This window comes from Eretmochelys imbricata, chromosome 9 (genome assembly GCF_965152235.1).
Source record: "Eretmochelys imbricata isolate rEreImb1 chromosome 9, rEreImb1.hap1, whole genome shotgun sequence".
In the NCBI taxonomy this organism is placed as follows: domain Eukaryota; kingdom Metazoa; phylum Chordata; order Testudines; family Cheloniidae; genus Eretmochelys; species Eretmochelys imbricata.
The window spans coordinates 27,396,056-27,421,325 of NC_135580.1; the positions used below are offsets into that span (position 1 = coordinate 27,396,056).

General features: G+C 44.2%; 1 protein-coding gene across 1 annotated transcript in view; it reads right to left on the bottom strand.

Annotated features, from left to right (window-relative positions):
• The window catches only part of MED12L (mediator complex subunit 12L), a 326,616-nt gene that overhangs the window by 245,981 nt on the left and 55,365 nt on the right, over positions 1 to 25,270 (bottom strand). The window contains exons 7-10 of the mRNA XM_077826177.1: positions 24,690 to 24,959; positions 21,985 to 22,134; positions 21,288 to 21,387; positions 20,034 to 20,170 (exon numbers count right to left, since the gene is read on the bottom strand). Of these exons, the coding sequence (XP_077682303.1) occupies positions 20,034 to 20,170; positions 21,288 to 21,387; positions 21,985 to 22,134; positions 24,690 to 24,959 (657 nt within the window). The remainder of the gene's footprint in view (positions 1 to 20,033; positions 20,171 to 21,287; positions 21,388 to 21,984; positions 22,135 to 24,689; positions 24,960 to 25,270) is intronic.

A 25,270-nucleotide genomic window follows, 5' to 3' on the forward strand; every position in this document is an offset into this window, starting at 1 on the left:
CCCACACTAATATGGTGATTTATTTACTTCATGCTTCAGTCTTCTCCACTCTTAACTCTTTGCCCCTTTCTTCCACCACAAGATCCACCATGCCACCCGCAACATTCGTTTCCTCTGTTCCTGCTCTCACTCTTCAGAATGTGTCTGGCAGAAATCCTATGACCAAGATGATCGCCTTCTCTCAAACTCATACTCTCCTCTTTCAGTTCTGCCATCTTCTTAGCTAAACAAAGAATGGTTACTTACCCTACAATAACTATGGTTCTTCAAGATAATGTAGTCAGCATGAGTGCAGGTGCAGCCTCATGTGCACAAGACCAGAATGTTTTGATTAGCAATGTCCATTGGGCCATGCATGCACTGTATGCCTCTTTGTTGTCCCATATGAGGGCATAAAGAACAGGATGACTGCAACCCTCCCTCAGTTCCCTCTTACTACTGGTGTTACTGAAGACTCCAAAAAGTAGAGGCACAGAATTTTGATTGCTGGTTTCCTCCTCTCACCCCTTCATTTGCCCCACACACCACATCTCATCTCCTGATTATCATTGTGCCCACTCTCATTCCTTCCCTTCCTCTTCTCCTTAACCTCTCAGCCTCCTCTGGTTCTTTCCCCTCACGATACAAACATGATCTAGTCTCTCCCATCTTAAAAAAACCCCAAATCCTTCACCAACTCCTGCCACATCTCCCTTCTATCTCTAAGCTTATTGAACACACTGTTTACAATTGCTTCCTTGAGCTCCTCTCTTCCAACTTCATCCTAGACCCTCTTCAATATGGCTTCTGCCTCTCATACTCCACTGAAACTACTCTTGCCAAAGTCTCTAATGACCTGTCCCTAGACAAAGTGGAGACCAGTACTCCAGCCTCACACTCCTTGATCTGTCAATCACTTTCAACACAATCAACCACTCTCTTCTTCCTGAAATCTTGTTCTCCCTTAGCTTCCATGATTCTGACTTCTCCAGTTTCCCCTCCTACCTCTCCAATTGCTCCTTCAGAGCATCTTCCTTCCTATCTTGTGTTACTTTCTCAGGGCTATGTTCTTGGCCCCCTTCTCTTCTCTCTCACCATCATCCTACCTGTCACTCAGGCCTGTAATCCAGGTGTCATCTTCTTTGACTCGGACTTATTTCTAGGAATGTGCTCAAATCCAGGCAATATCTAAATCTTGTCAGTTCTTTATGTATAACATCTCTATGATACAGCCTTTCCTATCCATTCACACAGCTAAAACACTCATCCAGATTCTCATCACACCATGCCTCAATTACTGAAACATCCTTTTCTCTGGTATTGACAAATGCAACCTTGCACCACTCATATCCATTCAGAATATTGATGCAAAGATAATTTTTCTAGCCAGTCACTTTAACCATGTCTTCATTGTCTCTTTGCATCCATCCACTGGTTCCTCCTTCTCTATTGCATCAAATATAAGTGAAGACAAGTAGCTTTCAAGGGCCTTCACAGCCTATCCCTACCCTACCTATTAACTCTCTTTCAACATCAAGACATTAACTCCTGCCTCCATCACCCACTTGTTAAATTTTCAAACAAGGACCTTTGTGCTTTCGCCCATGCTGCCCCCATGCTTGGAAGGAGCTCCTCATAAATATCCACAAAGCTACCTTATTATCTTCCTTCAAAACCTCTTTTAACTCTTCTTTTCTGTAATGCCTACAAAAAAAATGTAACAGTTAGGCCACTGCCATGCTGAGACCACTGCCTATCATACTAACCCACGTTGTCTCATTTCCTTACACTCCCCCATCTGTATGTCAGTACCCATCTCTTGACTTGTCTCAGACTTAGACAGTAAGCTGTCTGGGGCAGGGACCATCTTTTTGCTGTATCTTTATTCAGTGCCTAGCCCTATAGTAATATAAATAAATAATAAAATGGGGTTTTCTTCCCCCACGGAAATTTTTGCTTTTTTGTCCAAAATTGAAATATATAATGAAAATCTTGGACCGAAATCTGAAATACTTCTGTTTGAAAATTGCCCCATCAGAGTTATAGTTTGGGTGTCTAATGCTTCCCATAGAGAATAGCAACATGAGGCAATGAACCTATCACTCCCATAAGACGCTGCAGCAGCATATCTAAACAGAAAAAAATTGTATTGATGAAAAAAAATTAAATTCTGTGGAAAGTAGAGATCATGAAAAAATTAGTTAAAAATCCAATTTTCCATTAAAAAAAAAAGTGTGTAAACAAGAACACCTAGCAGGAACACAGCATATCACCTTGCTCCTCTCTCCATAATAAATATGTTTAATTTGGCTAAACGTTGCTCAAAGAAATACCTCCAGAATCATAATTACTTGTGTTGCTCATCTCAGAATTATTTCCAGTTTATCAGAATCTTTTTAAATTGAAGTACCCAGAAATGAATGAAATATAATAGCTACTAAATCTCCAGTGACAAATAAAGGAGGATATCACTGATCTCTGATGTGACAGCTCTGAGTACTGCATCACAAAACTACACTAGTTTTGCTTTAAAATAATTTTAAAATCCACTCTCCTCTCACAGCAAGCTCATATCCAATTTTCTCTCTCTATCATGCCATTATAGGAAGTTGTAATAAAAAAAAAAGAAAGAAAAAACAACTATTTACTAAATATCTCCCATCACATTGAACATCTTCATTTTTAAAATATTTTCCCCCTCAGATATTGCCTTGAATTTAGATAGTTGCATCTCAATTTTGGTAATTCCTCCCCATATTTTTAACTTTTCTGCATCTATACAGTGTATACTTCTACTACCCTGCCTTCACTTAGTGTTTGAAACACTCTGAATTTAGCATAATCTGCAAATTAAATAAGTGGGCTCTTTACGTCTTCCTCTAGATTATTAATCAATATTATGTTTGAAGAGTTTAAAAAGTAAAAAGGCTAACGTACATGAAACAGCCAGAAAATAAACACATTTTTCAGAGCTATTAAAAGTTACAGACCTCCAAGCACTGAAGATTAACTGTTTCAGGATTAATATTTTTAAGAGAGATGATTATTTGCATAAAAGCCATTCACCTACAAAAACTATGCTATGTTACTCACTGAATGGAACATTTCCACATATTACATTTGCGCTCAAGCAGGGCAGGCCAGAAAGAGAGATTAAACAGTTTAAAACCATCAAAAAGATCAACGGTAAAAAGCAGAATCCTTCAAACAAACATAGGGTGGCAAAATATTTACTTTATCTTTCATAATCAAATGGAACAATCATAGAACCATAGGGTTAAATGGAACCACAAGGGTCAAACACACTTCTTCCTGTGGCGGATGGAAACAAATATCTTCAAATAATGATAAACCGTATCTTCAACACCCAGGCAGGAAATCCCTAAGATATTATAGTTTGAACTTTACACTGACCTGTTCCCCTTTCTGCAAGCAACAGAAAACAAGTTTAAAAAAATGGAAGGAAATGGCTCTATAGCTCAACCAAGGGCAGTCTTAAATGGGAGAAAAGAAAAGTTTCTTAGATCATCAAATCCCTGTAGTTGTAGCAGTGCTGTATTTAGCACAACAGTACTCCTTTGGATTCCTAGCTGGAGTTCCCTCCCCTCATATAGATCATCTCTATCTCATCAGTAAGCAGAAAGGATGGCTGCTCCTAGTACAAACTGATCAAGTGCCTCATTTTCAGCAACACTTATACCCACAACTCCCACTGAAGACCTCTGAAAAATCAAGCCCTAAGGAAATGATAAAATGTAGAATCCCGCAGCAAGACTGCAGGTTATTGAAGAGTTGTGTGAGCTCCAATATCAGTAGGGTCAACTCGGATCTTTGGACTAATCAAGGCATCTAGTGATTGGGTTTAGGGGAAACAGAAGGGAGGAAACATAGAAAGAGAAGCTGACAAGAAAATAAACTGCAGAGAAATTAAGAAAAAGAGCAAGTCTTGAACAGGTCCCACCAGGCCACTTCTGGAGGTGGAACCAGAGGGCAAACATCCCTCGATGCTTCTATCTTGGTCCAACCTGGGGCACACGCGAAATTTCAAGGACAAAAACGCTGATAAATGAATTTAGGAAAGTTTTTCCATAGAATTGCCCCAAAACATGTTCACCAGGTTGTCCCAGCACAAACATAATGAAATTATTGTTCTTTACAAAAATTATATCTGCACACATAATATGCAAACATTTTCTTCCAAAGGTATCTGTGATGGTCAAAACCATCAGACATATTCATCCGTTATTCTCTTATAATTTAAAAATAATATGAAAAATGAAAAAGAATTAGCACCATGCAGCCAACCCACCTGTGATCCCACCAAGCTCAATGTGTTCGTATCTTGTTGGCTTAATTCAAGTGGTAGCAAAAGTCCATCCTAACCCAGCCTCAGGTTTATGATAAACATAGTAATAATTAATGTTTCAATGTACCATACGAAGAAAAGACTATTTAATAAAGAGCAGGAGAAACATTAAAGAAAACACTGTATAAAAAGTTTTACTTGTGAAGTTATACGATTCTATTATGAACATTAATGTTATGATTAAATCAGCAGGAAGTTGATCACAAACATGATAAACACACATGGGCTCAATGATTATTACAGCTGGCCTTTGTCAAATGTCCAAATGTAAAAAAGTTCTTTTCAATTGTCCAAGTGGACAGTGATTCACACATGCAGACTACATATATGTTACTATGAAGATGATGGAACAGATTTGGGGTTTCCTCTCCACTACATACAAAAATGTAAATTACATCTAAGAGTGCATTAAATTTGTGTACTTAATGCAACAGGTCGTCATCACTGGTTCCTTCCAGCCTGCATAATTAAGCTTTCGAATAATAGTCCCCGGTACACATCAAAGCTCATCCTGAGATACATATCAGGAAGATGGGAAATGTCAGTACCACAAAACCTATTTTTCCTGAGTCTATTGAGACTATAAAGACAGATGGTGGAAAACTGCAAATCCTGCTTTATCAGACACACAGCATCTCTGCTAAGTACTTGGAGAAATGTAATAATTTACACTATCGCATTTCTACAGGCTCTATTAAGGAACCAGAGCTTCAATTAAGTACTATACCAACTGGAACTAGGGGCAAAGGCTTATCGACTCAAATCCTCTCTTTCATATGTGATTTTTTTTTAAACCCTCATTAGGAAAGCTTATCTTCTTCTGCAGTCAGTGTTATCAAATAACCTGAAAGTTCAGATTGGCTGCTAAATGAGAGGAGGCACTGTGATTAAAAACAAAAAGAACATTCAAACCTTTTACTCTGACACTAATTGTGGAGGTAGATTTATAAAAAGAATGATGAGATTTATTATACATACATACGTGTGTACATATATGATACACACACACACAAAACACACAAAAGAACACTCCTAGGTAATATATATGCCAGTAACATTAATCACATATCTTATTTGACTAAAGTTTGTATAATTAACTTTGGTTAGGAAAGAGCCCAAAAAAAAAAAAAGTCAAAAACAAAATCAGAACCAGCTGACCCTGTAATCTGAAAGCTAAAACTTCTTTATAAATTGACTCAAGAACAGCTGTGGCTTCTTGCATTTGAATGATACAGTATTTACAAAGGTCCAATTTAAAATTCTGCTAGAAGTATACTCTGTATACTTTGCAATAAATTAAAAACATGCATTTACCCTACTGAGGACAGCACTGAAGTTGACAAAGGCAGCTGTAGATTAAATTAAATCTTTTCCAGTTTCACCCTAAATTTAAACAGGTTATACAGTAGAATTGTCTGAATATTTTAAAGAGACAATCATTTCTCTTCTTACTGAAGACTTTCAAAAATGTTCTTTATTAATGCTAGAAAAATAAACTAATAAACTAGAAAAAAAGCTCTGTGAAACTGAAAGGGGGCAGACATCTGGTTCTATTTCTAAGTGTGTCATTTACTGGTTAATATTGTACAACTGCTAGTCCAAATACAAAAATAAATTTTGATTATATACCTTCAAAATAAAATTAATGTAAATTTTTAGTAAAGTAAGGTGCCAATTAAAAAACGGGAGCACTAGTTGGCTGCAGGTGATTAAACTCAGAAACCATGGCACTGATTCTACAGCTTCATACTTTTCACTAGCACAGTAAATATGTTTATTCAAAAGACAATCTCTGTTGAACAAAAATACAAGGCTCCAATTACTTGAAGAACATTAAAATGTTTCCCCACCTCAAAATTCAAAGTGACTAAAAACAATGAACTCTTCATAAAACGTACATGCATGAAGAGCAGTATAAATAGCTGAATTTCTTAGGCTCTTATCCTGCAGAGTTATGTATATTCTTCACTTTATCAGTTGTCAGTTGTATCATTGACATCCATGAGACCACTCACAGTGCACAAAAGTATGCGTGTGAAGAGCGCAACACCAAAAGTCTTTATTTTATCAATTTAAAGTGATGGATAAGTTGAGTGCAAAAATACAGCATTTTTTAAATGTCAAGTGCACAACATAATGAACAAATTGTGTATATGATCAATAAACCTATGACAGTGAAAAGCATAGCACACCAATTCTCATATATAAAGACTACCTTTCATGTGCATAAAGGCGCGTGTCACGTCATCTCATAAAAGCTTTAGCTCAGGACTTCCTGCTTTCTGATGCTGTGAATTTTTATTTACACTGTAATTTAGTTAACATTCAAGTAGCATCTCCTAAAGGTGATCAGACTCTGGATTCAACTCATCTCCTCCGGGTCTTACCTGAGAATCCTTTGTTCCTGTAAGGGCCCAGGGACTAGAAAAGTCTGCAGAGACTGGGATGGTTGATGCTCCCCGGCTGTGCATTTGCATAGTATTCTGGGTGCTACCGTGGGAGTACTATGGAGAGCAGGTGCTGTAGGAAGTGCTGCCCAGGACACCCAGAGTGATGGTACCCTGCAGCCTTCTGATCGGCCAAGCACCCCGTTTAACCCCAAGGGTTGCCCCGAGAAGTTGTATGGGTAGCCACACAGACGTTGGCCTGCTACAACATCAGACATTGCCTGGTCTCCAACTCCAACCTGACTCTGACCCGGATTCCTAGCTCTCAATATATATACTGCATCCTGGAAATTTATTTCTGACAGAGTTCATAATTTTATTGTTTTTGTTCGAAAGCACTTAGAATGCAATAATATAGTGTATGTATTTATGACATCATGACAGCGACTACCAAATGGAAGAAAGTTATGAAAGGAAGACGGGAGAGCCATTACTCACTACACCAAGATACTCTAAGACAGAAGACAAGCCTCGGATTAGAGGTACATGCTACATTGTATTACACGTTTGCTTTAAAAAAATCAGACCGGACTCAACAAAAAATTTAAGAATATTGTCCTTTTACAACTTTTCTAATAATAGAAATTCTTTGTTCAGTTTGTTTTAAAAAACTGTTCACGTTATTAATGTCATAGGGCAGACTTTGCCTCACACCATTGATTTTGCACAGTATAGTCCCTTAGTCATGAAGGAATTTCATGCTGGACTTCCGCAGCACAGAAGAAAAATAGACAAGTTTCAAATAAACAGTAGTTCAGCATGTGCTGACTGAATTATTAAACTTTATAATCTTGCTCAGAATTTATTCCTGCTTTTCCATTGCTTGTTGAATGAGGCTGGAAAGGGTACAGAGAAGGGCAACAAAAATTATTAGAGGTAAAGAACAGCTTTCAGACGAGGAGCGATTAAAAGACTGGCGCTCTTCTGGCTTAGAGAAGAGACGACCAAGGGGGGATATGAGAAAGGTCTATAAAATTATGAATGATATGGAGAAAGTGAATAGAGAACTGTTATTCAACCCTTCACTTAACGCAAGAACTTGGGGATCACCTGATGAAATTAATCGGCAGCTGATTTAAACATACATAAGAAAGTACTTTTCACACAACACACAGTCAGCCTGTGGAACTCATTGTCAGGGGATGTTGTGAAAGCCAAAAATATAACTGGGTTCAAAAAAGAATTAGATAAGTTCACAGAAGATAGGTCCAGCAATGAGCTATTAGGCAAGATGGTCAGGGACATAACCCCATGCTCCAGGTGTCCCTAATCCTCCAACTGCCAGAAGCTGGGACTGGGTGACAGGGGGTGGGGATCACTCAAAATTGCCCTGTTCTGTTCATTCCTTCTCAGACATGGCTTCCTTGGCCAGGCTCTTGACATCGGTGCCTGGCAGATGTTCTTCCCTGCAGGTTTTGGAGGGTCAGGCACAGAAGCGCATTATGTGCAAAAGCATAGTGTGCATCCCTGAGCATCCACAGAGTCACTGCACAGTCCTGGGGTGAGGAGGATTCCTTTATTCACAATCACATGGGACAGCTCAGTACAGAGCACCGTTATTCAGGCTGTGCAGTAGGGTGATGATTTTGCCCAAACTAAATTCCAGTGCACAAATGTGAAAAGGAAGCTATGTGAGTACTTTAAAACCAGATAGTTGCTAGTCATGCAATTCTAGCAACTGCTGCTGAGCGTTAAACATAATTTATGACTTCCATACATCTTGTTGCAAACCTACTCATCTAAGGTCCAGAAAGAAATTGGTACTATATCCCTGTGCATTAGGCTGCCTCTATGGGATACTGCCTTAATGTTTCTAAGGGCCCTATTTTTAATCCAAACCTCCAGAGGCATTTTTAGCAGCTAAAAAGGACCAATTAAAAGGCATTCTTACTGTAACCAGAAAAGGAGTACTTGTGGCACCTTAGAGACTAACCAATTTATTTGAGCATAAGCTTTCGTGAGCTACAGCTCACTGCATTTACTGTAACCACTCATTTGAAATCTAGCTGATTTTAGTAAACATTTAACCTTGCTTAAAATTGCCTGATTGGAATGGAGGGCTACACACACAATATTTATTTTAAAATATTACACCTGCGTCATAATATTTATAGCACTAATCATTTTTGAGCCGAGCACAAGAATTCTACAGACATACATGTAATCTCAAATGACATATCAAGCTGCATGAATTTTTTTAAAATCTACAGTGATACAATTTTTTGCTACGGGGTTGGTCATCATGGAACAGGAAATTCCTGTTAAGTCAGTGGAAAGTAGCTATTAAGTAGCTAATTGTTGTTAAGTCAGTGGAAAGTCATATTTACCTATGCCGTATCATGGATACTTAGGGCCCAATTCTATCCCACTGCTGAGAATTAGGAGCAATTCCACTCAAGTCAGTGGAGCTGAACTGTTGTAAATGAACTGTTGGAGTGAACGGTTAGTCACTGTGCTTAGCATAACACACTCTCTTTCATCATATGAATTTCAGTAAGGAGTTATGAAATAAAAACAGTAGGAGAGCTCAGACCATATGCTTTGGTTTTAAAGAATTCACCCAAGTATTACTACGATACCATGGAACTGAAGAGACAGCTCATTGTTAAAAATCATGGCTTGTCTACATTACCCGCTCGATCGACGGGCAGCAATCAATCCAGCAGGGGTCAATTTATCACGTCTAATCCAGACACAGTAAATCAACTGCCGAGCGCTCTCCCATTGACTCCGGTACACCACCAGAGCAAGAGGCGCAGGCAGAGTCGACGGGAGAGCGTCGGCCATCGACTTACCGCAGTGAGGACACCGTGGTAAGTAGAGCTAAGTACGTCAACTTCAGTTATGTTATTCACGTAGCTGAAGTTGCGTAACTCAGATCAATTCCTGCTCCCTCCCCTCCCCCCAGTGTAGACCAGGACTCAGAGACAGACAGACTGAACATTGCTTTTTGGCCTGTACACAAACAGTTGGGTAAATCTACTGTATCTCGCATGAAAGCAAGCATAAGGCAAAGAGTATGTGCGCTGTAGTCTGTGATCACATCGAAGGCTTTTTTTGTTTCCTCAAGCCAATTTGTTCAAAGTTAGTAACACAGAGGCCATCACCCTGCTAAGCTACAGGTATAGTCAGTCAGTCAATCAGAAACCAGGAACAATCGGTCATCTCCTGCTTAAAGTTTCACTTCATCAATACAGTATCTATTCCCCCCTCATGCAGCTGTGGAGCAACTAGTCCTGGTCACAAAATGAAGATAGATTATGAATACAGTCTGAGTCTCTCTAATTAGAGCACATCCTAACAATCTTATGGCCAAATCTTGAGGCCAACACTCTCTCACAACCTCCATCTCTGCTGATCACTTCCCTCCTGCCTGAAATGCTGTCCTCCCTTGCCTTTTGTGATGCTGTACTCCCTGGTTCTCCTCCTGCCTCTCCTTCAAGGACTCTTTTGGTGGGCAGAAAGGACAGTTAACTGTTCCGTAACTGGTGTTCAAGAGGTATTGCTCATGTCAATTCCACAGTAGGTGAGCATGCTCGCCACGTGCATCGGTGCCAGAAGTTTTTCCCTTAGCAGTACCTGTAGGGGGAGCGTTGCTGCGACCCCTGGAGTGGAGCCTCTATAGCGCGCGATAAGGGGAGCCGCGCACTCCCCCCACCCTCAGTTCCTTCTTGCCGAACCAACTCTGACAGAGGGGAAGGAGGGCGGGATGTGGAATAGATATGAGTAACACATCTCGAAGAACGCCAGTTATGGAACAGGTAACTGTCCTTTCTTCTTCGAGTGCTTGCTCATGTATATTCCACAGTAGGTGATTACAAGCTATGTCTGATGGAGGTGGGTAGGAGTTCACAGATTCCCTGGCTGAAGCACAGCTCTACCGAAACCAGCGTCATCCCCGGCGTCGGAGACAATCACATCGTGCGAGGTGAACGTGTGAACTGAGGACCAGGTAGCAGCTCTACAGATGTCTTGGTAGGGACATGGGCCACAAAGGCAGACGACAAGGCCTGAACCCTTGTCGAGTGCGCCCTCACGATCGGTGATGAGGGAACCCCTGCTAGGTCATAGCATGTGTGGATGCACAATGTAATCCACCAGGAAAGTCTCTGGGTGGAGATCAGTTGACCCTTCATGCGCTCGGCTGAAGTGACAAATAGTTGCGAAGACCTGCGGAACGGCTTAGTCCAATCCAGATAAAAAGCCAGTGCCCTGCGCACATCGAGCATATGGAGGCGGCGTTCCTCATTAGAGGCATGAGGTTTGGGGCAGAGGACAGGCAGGAAGATATCCTGGCTCATGTGGAAGGCAGAGACCACCTTAGGGAGGAATGCAGGGTGTGGGCAGAGCTGAACCTTGTCCTTGTGAAAGACAGTTGGGGGGGAGGGGGGAGCCTTGCAGGTCAGGACCCTGAGCTCCGAAACCCACCGAGCTGACGTGATAGCCACGAGGAAGGCTACCTTCCATGAAAGGCGAGACCAGGAGCATGTGGCCATGGGCTCAAACAGGGGCCCCGTGAGGCGGGATAACACCAAGTTTAGATCCCACTGTGGAACAGGGGTTCTAGCATATGGAAAGGACCAGTCTAGCCCCTTGAGGAAACGCGCGGTCAAACCGAGCAGCCCTGGACTGGCGGATGGAATGCCGATATAGCCACCACGTGCACCCTGACGGAGGAAGGTGCCAGACCGTGAGGTGAAGGAGGATAAGCCAGAGAGGGGCAGACCCTGGGGAAGTACCCCACTCACCCACCCACCTGGAGAACCTGGACCACTTTGCCAAGTAGGCTTGGCACATGGGTGGCTTCCTACTTTCTAGGAGGACACGCCTGATCCCTTCCGAACACCTTCTCTCCTCTGTATCTAGCCATTGAGCAGCCACGCTGTCAAATGGAGGGTGGCCAGGTTGGGATGGAGGCAGCGGACCGGGTCCTGGGAAAGTAGGTCTGGGCGGAGCAGCAACAGCCGCGGAGGGGCCACCAGCAAGTTCAGGAGGGTCCTGTAACAATGCTGCCGGGACCAAGCTGGGGCGATCAGGACGACGTGTGCCTTGTCCATTTTAACTTTCTCCAGGACCTTGCCAATGAGGGGGAACGGGAGAAAGGCGTAGAGGAATTGACCTGACCATGGCAGGATGAAGGCATCTGAGATCGCGTTCCTCCCCACCCCCACCTAGAACAGAACTGGTGACAAAACCAGTTCTGTCGGGTCACAAACAGGTCTATTTGGGGAGTGCCCCACGCTTGGGAGAGCTGGTGAGTGACCTCCAAGTGGAGCGACCACTTGTGTTGGGTGCCGGTGGTGCCTCGGGGACCTGCAGAGTCATAATGTCTCGGGCCGCCTGCAGGGCCTCCGGGGTCAAAGGCATCCGGACATCAGGAGAGGCCTGAGTCGATGCAACCGGGCTGCTCCACTCAACATGAGTCGGAGCTCTGGAGCCCGGGGAGGAACTGGGGCTGCCCAACTCAGGTCTAGCCTCTCCCCTTGCTTTTTCTTGATGCTGCTGAGAAGATGGGGCCTTTCTCTGTTTCTTAGACGGGGAGCGGTGCCAGCCACTGGAAGGTGCCAGGGGATCACTGCGCACCAAAGACAAGGTGCCCGGTGCCGAATCTGCTCGGGACACCGGGGTTGGGGCTAGTGCCGACTCCATGAGAAGGGCCCGAAGTCTAATGACTCTTTCCTTTTTGGTTCTAGGTTTAAAGGACCCGCAGATCTTACAGCGGTCGCTAATGTGGGATTGACCCAAGAAGCGGAGACAGTCGGCGTGCGGGTCACTTCTGGGCATCGAACATCTGCAAGAGTCACACGATTTAAACCCTGGGGCACAGGGCATGCTCCGGCCCAAACGCTAACTAACTGAACTGAAACTTGTTCAACACACACACACACAGGTGCCACTAACAACAAACGACAAGTTCTGGGACGAGCTACAGCGAAGCGAAGCTGAAGCAAGTAGTTCCGACACACGCTCACTGGCAGCAAGAAGGAACTGAGGGTGGGGGGAGCGTGCAGCTCCCCTTATCGCGCGCTACAGAGGTGCCACTCCAGGGGTCGCAGCAACGCTCCCCCTACGGGTACTGCTAAGGGAAAAACTTCCAGCACCGGTGCACGTGGTGAGCATGCACATCTACTGTGGAAAACACATGAGCAAGCACTCGAAAAAGAGCCCCACCCACTTTCTGCAAGTATCCCATACAGGCCTCAGTATTTAGTCCACTCTTCCCCCTCTAGATCCTCATTTTGGGTGACCTCATCTACTCATGCAGTTTCAAAATGCCATCTTTATGCTGACGATTCTCAAAATCGTCCTGCCCATTGTCTTACTCAATCCATTTATGTACCTCCTCCCCTGCATATGTCGCTGTAATTCAAACTTGCATAGCCAAAGCTGTACCCCTATTTTTCAGCCCATAGCTTCTTCACTTCCCCATTCTCTGTCACTGATGCCATTCCGCCCCCTCCCACCCACACACACCATCCACTCCAAGGGAGGACATCTGCAGTTCCCCCTCTCAGCTACCCAACATGTTCGTGAAGCTGCTAAGACCATCTCTCTGGCCCAATCTGACTACATCGCCTCCCTCTTGATCCTCTACTTCTCCACTACAGCAAAGTTTAAACTTCAAGGCCCTGCCTAACACTTTCACTCAACACCTTCACTTATCCACATTTGCCTTGTTCACATTACCCCCAGCCCTTAAACTCTTCCAGCCCTGATCCCCATCATTCATTTCTCCCACAACTACTTCCACATTTGTTTCGTCACACTACTTCCATACTTGAATTGCGCTTCCTCAGCTGGTTTACCAGGTCACTCCACTACCCTCATCAAACTTCTCCCTGCAGCAAAGTAACGACTCACTGGCACGGCGCCTCCTGCTGGTCATCTCGGGAATTAGCTCTCCAACCTCCGGAGCGCCCTCTGCAGGCCAGTGTCTCACCTGCCTTATGGCCCCCCGTGTCCCTCCTGGACCCCGGTGCCCCTCACCCTGGGGTTCTGCCCACCGCAGTACCCCACAGTCTGGGTCTCCACTCCCAGGGGAACCCCCAACCCTCTAAACCCACCTTGCCTCAGTGGCTACTGCCAGTCATCATCTAGCCCCCACTCACTGGGGCAGATTGCAGTGTAATGGCCACGCATCACTGGCAAGGAGGTTGGACCAGCTGCCTCTGCCTATCCTCAGGCTGCCCCTTTGCAGCCCCAGTACCTTTTGGGACTTTACCAAGGCCTGCAGCCTGGGGTTTTACCAGGCTGGAGCTCCCCAGCTCCCTTTGCCCTTCCCCAGCACTGCTCTGCTTAAGGTACCTCACTCTCAGGCAGCTAGCCCTTCCCATTCCTGGGCTAGAGTGAGACTCCCTCAGCTTCTGGCCCTCAGCCCTCTTATAGGGCCAGCTGTGGCCTGACTGGGGCATGGGCCCGGCTGTGGCTGCTTCCCCCCAATCAGCCTAGCTTTTTCCCAGCTTCAGCCCTCTCCAGGCTGCTTGAACCCCTTCAGGGCTGGAGCAGGGTAACTACCTCACTACACTCCCTAAGAGCCATTTGTTCTATGACAGCTGAAAGAAATAAAAAGGTTTATTTTTACTTCTTCCATAAAAAAAAATCCTTCAGGGAATCAATAAGATAAGATGGTGGCAAAGCACCACTCCAAACATCTGATTTTTTGATCTCTTTATTCTAAGGTCTTCATGGCAGGGGGCGTGTCTTCCCTGTACAGTGCCTAGCACTTTTGGGGCACTCCTATAGTGTAAAATAAACACTACCATAATTTACTGTTTTCATGATGAAGTTTTACAATTCATCAACCATGGAAGCAGGAAAAAAAAATGCCAGACATGCTATGGTGGCTTCCTATCAATCAGGGATAATGCATACAGTCCTATCAATGAGGGATAACTCATACAGACATGCTATGGTGGCTTCCTATCAATGAGGGATAATGCATACAGTCCTTCATACTGAATTTTGCTTTAAATAATTGTTAGTGTGCAGATACTCTGGTGCTGTGAGCACTATAAAAAACAAGGACAGGCCACAATGTTACATAAATGGTTAGCTAAAAATAGGAGTACAGGCATAACCCATGATTGAGAGCTTCTTGTTGCAAACACAGAGACAGTTTGCATCTAACAGACTGAAATCAAGACCAGATACAAGTCAGAGGCCTTCTAGCTGAGTACAGATCTACTCTCTTGCGTATGTGACTTCTACAAAGGTAAAGACGAAGTACAGCTGGTATAAGTAAACTTGCAAGGCCCATAAAGGTGCCTCATAACAAACTGCCACCTAGTGGCTCAACTACACTTTCCTAAATTATTTACAAGGTACATGGACTAACACAGAGACTGTGATTTACATTATACTCATGGTCACCACACACCTGTCAGTTATTAAGATGCAGGAGCTCTCTGAAAGTCAGTGTGCAGATGACAACATACATCAAAAGTGGTAATTTTTTCCACTGTTAAAAACTCAAATATCAGATAATGTTCAGCAAATACTGGAAAACAGCCCGTCAGCAATACAAGGCTCTCCCACTTCCTATTAGTCAACATACATATCATATCAAGCAGCAAGTTACAATCCTCTGAAAACCCTAATCAGGTTCTGCTCATTTAAGGGAACACTTTGCAATTTAACATAAGCCTAGGAGCCAAACAGGGAGGACAGGAGGGGAAAACTAAAGTCTCTCAACCAACTGGCATAAATGTGTTTATTTTCCTCCTAATTCCTCTAACCAGCTAATGCTATATAACCAACGTGCAAGTATGTTTGACTTCAACAGATTACTGTGAGAATGCCTCATAACTCCCCACCACCATATACTGGAATAAAGTTGCCATTTCAAAGCCTTCAGAAAATGGCCTGCTCTTAGGGCAACCAGGTGTCCAGTTTACAACTTGGAACACCCGGTTGAAAAGGGACCCTGGCGGCTCTGGTCAGCACCGCTGACTGGGCCATTAAAAGCCCGGTCAGCGGTGCTAATGCAAGCTAGTCCCTACCTGTCCTGGGCACCGTGCTCCACCCTGGAAGTGGCCAGTAGGTCCAGCTCCTAGGTGGGGGGTGGGGCGCCACGGGCGCCGCATGCTGCCCCAACCCCGAGCACCAGCTCCGCACTCCCATTGACCGGTTCCCAGCCAATGGGAGCTGGGGGAAAGTGCCTGCAGGAGAGAGCAGCACATGCCATGGAGCCTTCTGTCCCCTCCCCGACCGCCTAGGAGCCAGACCTGCTGGCCACTTCTGGGGTGCAGCACGGAGCCAGGACAGGCAGGCAGCCTGCCTTAGCCCCGCTGCACCACTGACCAGGAGCTGCCCGAGCTAAGCCCACGCCCCAACCCTGAGCCTTCTCCTGCACCCCAGAGCCTGTACCCCCTGCCCAGAATCCTCACCCTCCTGCACCTCAACCCCCTGCCCCAGCCCAGAGCCCCCCCACATACCCTGAACCCCTCATCTCCATCCCCAGCCCAGAGCCCTCACCCCTCGCACACCCCAACCCGCTGCCTAAACCCACAGCCCCCTCCCACATTCCAAATCCCTCAGCCCGGAGCCCCTTTCCTGCACCCCAAAAAACTTATCCCCAGCCCCACCCAGAGCCCTCACTCCTCTCACACCCCAACCTCCTGCCCCAGCCCGGAGCCCCCTCCCACAACCTGAACCCCTAATTTCTGGCCCCACCCAGAGCCCGCACTCCCATTTAGATCCCTCACCTCCACCCGCATCCCAATCCCCTGCCCCAGCCCAGTGAAAGCGAATGAGGGTTGGGGAGAGTGAGCCACTGAGGGAAGGGGAATGTAGTGAGTGGGGCAGGGCCCTGGGGAAGGGGTGGGGCTCAGGTGTTCAGTTTTATGCCAATAGAAAGTTGGCAACCCTACCTGCTTTGCAAAGGAAGGGCCAGATCTTAACAGAAAAGTTCAGCACCCAGAACTGGGGCCAAGTTTTCAAGAGATCTCAGCTCCCATTTAGACACCAAAAATAAGGGGGAGGGGACTGATTTTGTTTTGAAAAGAACTCAAGGAATTGGGTACTGAGCTCCTTTAAAAAAAAATCCATCCCTAAGCATCACAAAGGTTACTGCTCGGCACTACACTCTTCTGAATAATCTCACCCCACACATACAGCAACAAAAGGGTGCACAAGCCAATAGTTATGGACATACTTAGTAAGGGACCAAGATCACTAAAAGAAGTTACAGGGAGTCAAACAATTAATCTGAAACTTATATTTCTAGGATAGGGCAAAGGGCTAACCCCCCACTCACTATCTTTCACACACACACACACACACACACGTACGTGCAATGCTCAGCCTGACCTCACACTGTGGACCTGTTTCTGCAACATCCCTCAGCTCACAGCTCTGCCTGCCTGGGACATGCACAACAAGCAGACCTCCTCCCCTCCCCTCAGAATCATAGGAGCAGATCTGGCCATTTGGAACATCACTTCCATAACAGAGGCAGGTAAATTAGAGTTACTCTGGTGCAGAACACAGAGAGAAAGATACAAAGCAGAGGGTCAGACAGGCCAGGAGGAAGTCAGCCCAGGTGAAGAGCCAGGAGAATGTGGTGGTACAAAGAAATGCTGAGGATGTGTGAGGGGGCAAAGAGAGGCAAAAGTGAGGGTCAGAGGAGAGCAAGAGGAGACAAACAGGTGCCAGAAGAGAAAAATAATGGGAATGACAAAAAAGACCATAAGAGAAAAAGGGGGAGGGGGAGAGAGAGAAGCAGATACACAATAAGGATGGAGAAATTCCATTTTGCTGCCAGCAATGCATTTTTGTAAAATACAGACAGAAGATGAGGAATCCATTCAGACCCGGGAAAACACCAGAGCAATAAGGAAGAGCCAAATAACCTGACCCATAGAAGGAAAATGAAAACAAAATATTGAATGCTAGGAGCAACAAAGGGTGTCACTTTTCTTGTAGTTTAAGAGTTTCAGACTTTTGTCAGGGAAACCTCCCAGCTTCTTCACCATGATTTAAGATTCAGAACTTTCAGCAAATTCATCGTCTTGCTTTAACATTTCTTTTTCCTCTCTATTTCCCCACCATCATTTCAGTCTAACTCCACTGCAGTAAACGCCTCCTCTTGGACCCCAACAGAACAAAAAAATCCTTCCAACCCATCCACATACAGGAGTCTAAAATATGTAGTTTGAAAGGGATCTTGCTGTAGTTCTAAAATTACCAAACTATGTAAGGGCTACAACTGTATATTTATACACGAAACAATCACAAGAATCAAATGTGTTGAAAGTTTCTGTACCAGTATCTGCTGATCTATTTGTAATTTGATCCATATGTGCTGGAACTAGTGGTACTGGAGGTGTGGAAGCACCCAATGCTTTGAAGTGGTTTCTATCATATAGAGGGTTTACAGTTTGATTCAGTGGCTCTCAGCACCCCTGACTGGATCCCAATTTTCACTTTGCTACAGGAACCTAAAGGTTTGATCCATCAAAACCTTACTCACAAGTCATACTTGCATGACATTTCAGTAGGACACTTGCATGAGTAAGGATTACAGGATACAGCTCTAAATTAATCTTAACACAACAAGGGATGACAAAGGAAGGGAGTGGAAGATCATTCAATAGGCTTAAACACTCTGAGTGAGCTCCTGTTTCCATGGAAGTCAACAGCAAAACTCCCATTGGAACAGGATTTTACACCTATGTATATGCTTTGCAGTTAATTCTATTTTATTAATTAATTGAATATATCAGAATTTGCGGCTGGCATCCAGAATCAAGACTGTGGTGATAGAATCCCTGTTACAACACACATACATACCCTATAATCATGCTGTGAAATTATATAAATGCAGTATTTGTTATTAGGCTGAAGGCAGCTTTGACAGATTCTTGGAACTGTTTGAAGTGGATAGTGCTGGACTAGCCCATTATGAGCCGAAGTTAGGTTCTGCAGAAGGCTATGGGATCAATTTCACTCTTCCCATGCATGGCCTGCAGAGGTTAGTCAGCCCCAGAGGCAGATTAAGGTTTCCCAGGGCCCTGGGTCAGAGCAAGTGGGGGGCTCCTTCCCACCCCTTCCACCTGCGGTCTCACCCCGTTCTGCCCCTTCCATCTATGGGCCCGCCCACACCCCACCCCCTTCTGCCTCTTCCCTGGGAAGCAGTCCCTATACCACCCAGTGGTCCCCTCCCCATTCCGCCCTCCCTGTGACCCATTTGCTCCTTTCTCCTCCCCGCTCCCCCACCCACTGCAGCCCCAAGACTGGAGAAGCTCTGTCCCTGCACCATAGCCCCAGCGCCATAGCGGGGAGTGACAGCTCCTCCAGTCCCGGGGCTGCAGTAGGGGTCCAGGTGCCACGCTTCTGCAGGGGACCAGGATCAGGGCGCTGGGGCTTCTCCCACCCCACCCAGTGGGTTCGGGGCACTGGGGGCTCTCTCTGCCAGAGACAGGATTGGGACCCACTTGGGGGGGCTACCCCTGCCTGGGGGCTTCTGCCAGGGTCAGGACTGCTGGGGGAGGGGTTTCTCCTGGGGACGGGGGAAGCACTTCTGGAGGAGGAGCTGCTGTGGGGACTTCCCCTGTTCCGTGGCTTCTGCTAGGAATGGGGTCGGGGCTTCCCCCATCTCGCAGCTTCTGCCAGGGAATGGATCGGGGCGGGGGGCACTGCTGGGGGGGGCGTTCCCCCATCCTGCGACTTCTGCCAGGGAAGCAGGGCACTGCTGGGGGGGTTTGCCCCCATCCTGCGGCTTCTGCCGGCGGTGAGGTCATGGGGGGCTTCCCCTGTCCTGCAGCTTCTGCCGGAGAAAAGAGGGGTGCTGCGGGGGGTGGTTGTGGGCCCAGTGGCTAATCCGCCACTTCCCAGAGAACCAGTAAGCCTCTTGGAGCAGCCCCAGGGGGATGTGATCTGGGGTTCCTAAAGAAGATTATTAAGGAAATAAAATAAGTGTTGTACCTGTTGAGAGGGATAGTTTGAGGGAATCAGGGGGGTAGGAATCTCTCCTTTCCCTCTATTCACAAGGAGGGGCAAGGGAGCTATGCTCCAGTGGAGAAAGAGTATTCCTTATAAAAAAGGGCTTAGGTCATATAACACTGAAGAAGAAGTCTCTCATAACAATGACGAACCATTTTTTCCTAACAACTAATCACCCAGTGCATGTAAACTAAACAAAGACATGAAACTTTAAGGCCAAACTTTTATAAAATTATTGCAATGAATAAAGGAATCATGAGCCTACAATTTCTGAAGTGGGTTGGGAGAACCTTAATTACCTCTTGGTTATCTTTGTTCTGATTTGCCCAAAAAATCTTGTGATAAAGAGTCTCCATTGAATTGCTGGAATCTGATCTGTCAAAACAGTGTCGATCCAAGACCTCCAGTGTATGCAAAACTCGGCTGATGGTGACCCCTAGATATGAAAGTTTAAAAAAAAAGGTAACCAAATAGTTTACCAGAAAAATTCTTTGTTAAAACTGTTTTCACTGGATGCACGCAGCACTAACGTCTGGGTGAAATGAACACAAAAGCCTTCTCCAACCCCACCCCTAAAAAAGGAGGGAAATTGAATTTAATGTTTATGGTACTATGAAAGTGCTAATTTCGGTGGTGGATCTGATGACAGATTGGGGATTGGTCCTGCTTTGAGCAGGGGGTTGGACTAGATGACCTCCTGAGATCCCTTCCAACCCTGATATTCTATGATTCTTTGACATGGACTCCTGTCCTCAGCCAGCGTGACTAAAATCAAATTAGCTTCCCCGTTGGTCTCTGAAAAGCAAAAAGAATGGTCAGTCACTATCAACCTGGGCTAGATTTGAACCAATGCAAGACCAAACGCACTCACTCTCTTTATCAATCCTCTGAGCTACTGCAGCCCACCAAAGCTGCAGATGGTGATGTTTAGTAAGCAATAGCTGATCCAATGATGAAAGATATGGTATGCTAAATACTTTCCTGTATTCTAAAAATACATCTAGAGATTAACCAAATCCTGTCTGTTACCAGAAATCTATGCACACACAAACCCTACTATTAAAACTGCAAGTTTCTCCAGTCCTTAGGTGGTGTCCTCACTGCCCTTCTTGAAACACTCCCACCCCCAGGGATCTTTACATGCTCCCTTCTCACATCGACCAATCCTACAGTTCAGATGGGTTACATACGGTTTCCCTCAGGAGCCCAAAACCACTTAGTCCTGTGTCAGCAGGTGAGTCATGGAAGATTATCCCCTACTGACTGAAGTGGCTATTTCTGCAAATTTTCATATCCCCACTTGGTCCAAGAGCAAAGGATTCACTAAGCCCAGAACTTGAATTGTAATGATCCCTCCTGACTAATATTTATGCTAACACACCACCAATCCAAAAACGAAAAAAAAATACATGCTGCCTGTTACTTTGTGTCAGTCTATCAAATCTACGCCTAAAATTAATCACAATGTGATGTAATCAAGCCCAACACACACAAATATGTAAAACCTAGGACCCACATTTTTCAACATTTACATTGCATTTGACTTGCTTTACCTGCAGTTGATTCTTGGCACTTGTCAAAAGACCATCGCACCTCCACAGCACAACCTCGTTGTTTTATCTGCTGTTCTACTTCATAAATCTTTGTCCGAACCTAAAAAGATTATTGTTGCTTATTAGCTAGTGGCTGGGAAGCCACAATTCTCATCTCAAGCACATTTCTCTGCATGAGTAAGGTATACAACAGTGTATCGCAATTTTTCCTATATTAGGAAAAAGTACCCTCAAGCACAGAGTGTTCAACTGATTTAATTTTTTTTTAAACATTATCTATACTGAAATATCTTCATTTCAGGACTTATATTCAACCCAACAATACTGTATGAGTGAAAGTTTTTCAGGTCATGAATGTCGCAACTTTACTAGCAACTGCAACAAGTCTCCTGCTATTTGTTGTTTTGTGCCATTAAATAACATCAATTTAAATTAACTCAAGATCTTTCCTTTGAAAGCATTAACAATACTGCTATTCAAATGCACAATACTTTAATCCAAACAATCCCATCATTCATAAAGATTTGCCAAACAATTTAGTATACCATAACTAATACAATTCTAAAGCGAACATGTAACTAATCCCAAACCAAGAATATAGGCATACCTAAATTTGCTAGTAGTCTTAATGAGCATGAAATATTATGTCTTTGGTACACAGAATATAGACCTTTGCCCTGTAAAAAAACAAGCCTACCTGCTGATTAAATGCTGAATTTCCACCTGGCATAGGTAAACTAGATGGAGCAACTTGAAGTAAATCCAGAGGAGAGCCTGGATTAATGCTCTTACTTTCATTCGTGGAATAATTCCACACCAAGGCACTTGGGCAACAGAGAGTTACAGTCTGCAAGCGACAATGTAAAGTAGTTAGAAGTAATCTCCTTTGCAGAACATTTGCCACAGACAGGGTCACAGCTAAACACCAACGAAAGGAGATAGTCTCTTGAACTAAATCACTTCTGCCTCACAAGTGCAGTGAAAATGACTAAAAAGAGGCCTTTGCAAAACCATTTGCTTTTTAAAACATCAGTGCGGGAAATTAAATTAAAATGGTATTTTCCTTATTCATTATTAATTTGAAAATTGAATTTAAATATATACTTGCTCGCTTTACATTTGTATTGCTTTCATACTGCCATCAAAGACACCACTGAAGGCTAATTTCCATCAGACACTGCCTATGAAACATGAATAACTTTTAGCAAAAAGGTGTCATTTTTGGGTTTCGTTTACAAAGAGAAGCTATGTGTGAAAAATTAAAATTTATGTCATTAATTAAAATATGCTTTCCTATCAAGATTTTAAAAACACAAAGGAGCCATTCAAATGCACCTTATTTCTAAGTAAATCTACTGTTCCTGAAAGGTGCTGGATGAAGACTGATGTTCATTTATAAACCATTATAAAAATGACTATTGCTATGGTATCTAGTGCTGTAGAAGGATTAAAATCCACCGGGGGAAATCATGCCCCACTGAAGTCAATAGGAGTTTTGCCATTGACTTCATCGGGTGCAAGATTTCACCCACCACGAGGGTTGTTCATCATCGAGGTATAAGCAGGACCTCTTGACTGGGTTCCATTCAGCAACCTATCCTGCTCTAAATTACTTTTAGAAAGTAAGAAAATAAATTCTAAGTTGCTTCTGAGCTTGCCACTCTGTTTTCTTTTGCCTTGGTGGTTTGGAAATTCTTTTGGTGAAGGAGAGATGGATCTTAATGCATGATCTGAAAAACAGCTAGAGTAAGGTTCTTCCCAGCTTCTTTTGGGAACATGTTCCAGAGTCCTGGGTTGTGTTGTTGAGAAGATCTACCTCCTGCTCTCACAAATCCAGATCTGGACTCGAACAACAGTAACCTGCTAAACAGGTTGCCCGAGAAGTGTCATTTGAAAATAACCTGGGCATGTCCCATTGACAGCATTGTGAATCTGTACCAAAACTCAGCACTGATCTGGTGATACAAGGAGAACCAGCGCAGGTAGCAAAGCATTATATAGTCTCTTTGGACTGTTACAGTTAGGAAATAAGCCACTATGTTGTTTACCAGCTTTATGAATTTGTCTGTGCTAAGAAAGAAAAAGAGCACATGTGGCAGTAATCCAATATGGAGGCGACAAACATTAATAGCAGGTCCTTGTCCAAGAGGAACAGGAGAAGCCTTGCTAGCTGGGAGTGGTAAAAACTCTTTTCTAGCTGCAATTTGATTTTCCTGAGTCAGTGAGGAGTCCATAGACTTTGCATTATCCTAGTACAGTCACAAGCCCTTGATGGAGGAAGAGGTACTCATGTTCCCATTTACCTTCTTCACTTAGTATTAATTGAGTGTCCCTGGTGTTCAGTTTGAGCCAGCTGGTCTTCACCCAGGCTCTCAATTCCCTCAGGTGCCATGGCCTGTGAGAAAGTGATGCCTGAGAGATACATAGAGCTGCATGTCATCAGCATATTGTTGGCATCACAAGCCATGTCATCAAGTAGATGTTAAACAGAAGCAGAAATAGAACTGAGCCCTGAGGTACTCTGCACGTCAGAGCTCTTAGGGAGGAGAAGCAGCTGCTCATCATAACTGAGCCTTTTTAGAAAGGAAAAAAAGTTATATTAGCCTAGTTCTGTCACCTCTTGCCAGCACATGTAAATGAGTTACCTGCACCTCAGGATCAATACTGTCAAAGGTTGATAAAAAAGCAAGTAGTATGAATGTCATTGTCTCACCTTGGTTCATTGCCACCGGGACTTGTCTATCACTATGACCCACACTGTTTTGACTCTGTGCCAACCTCGAAAAATCGAGCAAATCTTCTGAGGTTAGATGCTGCCGGAGTCGGTGCACTACCACCTTGTCTTTGACCTTGTTCAGGAATGAAAGGTTTGACACCAGGCAGAAATTAACAAGAGTCACTGATGTCACGCGCTGGCTTCTTGAGGACAGGCCAGACTACCATGCATTTCAACGTGCCTAGCAGAGTGCTCTCCGAGGGAAGTTTTGATTATTTCTGCCAGCAGAGGGCTTCTGTCCACACAACAGGTACCAACATGGACAGTAGCCAGCACATGCTTCTTCCTGCTGATACCTCTCAGTCGTAACCTGGAGAAGCCACCTTTATGTTCATTGACCAGGCTCATTCAGATCTTCATCTCTTAGCTGAAATTGTCAGAAGTACAAAACCTACTGGTGGTTTTTGTGATATGGCACCTATACATTAGGAATGTGTCTGACACCACTCATTTCAAATTGACCAGTGAGCAACCATGAGATGGTAACAAAAATTGTCACAGATAGATATGAAATAATGACCTTTACGTAGAAGGTCCCATTTTATCCCATTACCAGACCCATAAATCATCAAGTCCCCAGATACATTGCAATGAGAATTGTTAGAGCCTTGAAAACATCTACCTACCTGCAGCATACAACTCAGTCCATAAACTAGTGGACGATGTTGCGGGCAGGAAAAGAAATCTGAACAGGCTAGCTGTACCGGGCTCACCACAGGACCTGTTGCAGTAGGACTTGGAGCTGCTAAAGGAGGATTGTTTGGTCCAATAATCATATGAGGTGAGTGTGCAGCTACGAGGTTAGGAGTATCACTTAGCAATAAAGACAGTCGTCTGGCACAGAAATAAGCAAGGCGACGGGACAGGTAGGCTGATTGAACAAACTCTTCTGAATACTGAAAAAAATGCATAATATATTAAGCAAAACAGACTTTTCAAGGTACTCACGTTCACTACAATTCTGATATCTAACATACATAAATTAGAAGGGATCATCTAATACATCTAGAAGATCTCTCAGACAGAAAACATTGTTGAAACACTGGTCTACAGTTCTGACTCTTTAAAAAAATCAACTGTCCTGAAAGAGCATTTTTGGCCCTGTTTTTCTATTTAGAAAACCTAATTTATGTATTCAATGCATGAGGAATTTCAAAGCATTAAAAATGCATATAAAACTGTAGTTTAGTCCAAATGCGAAGCATCT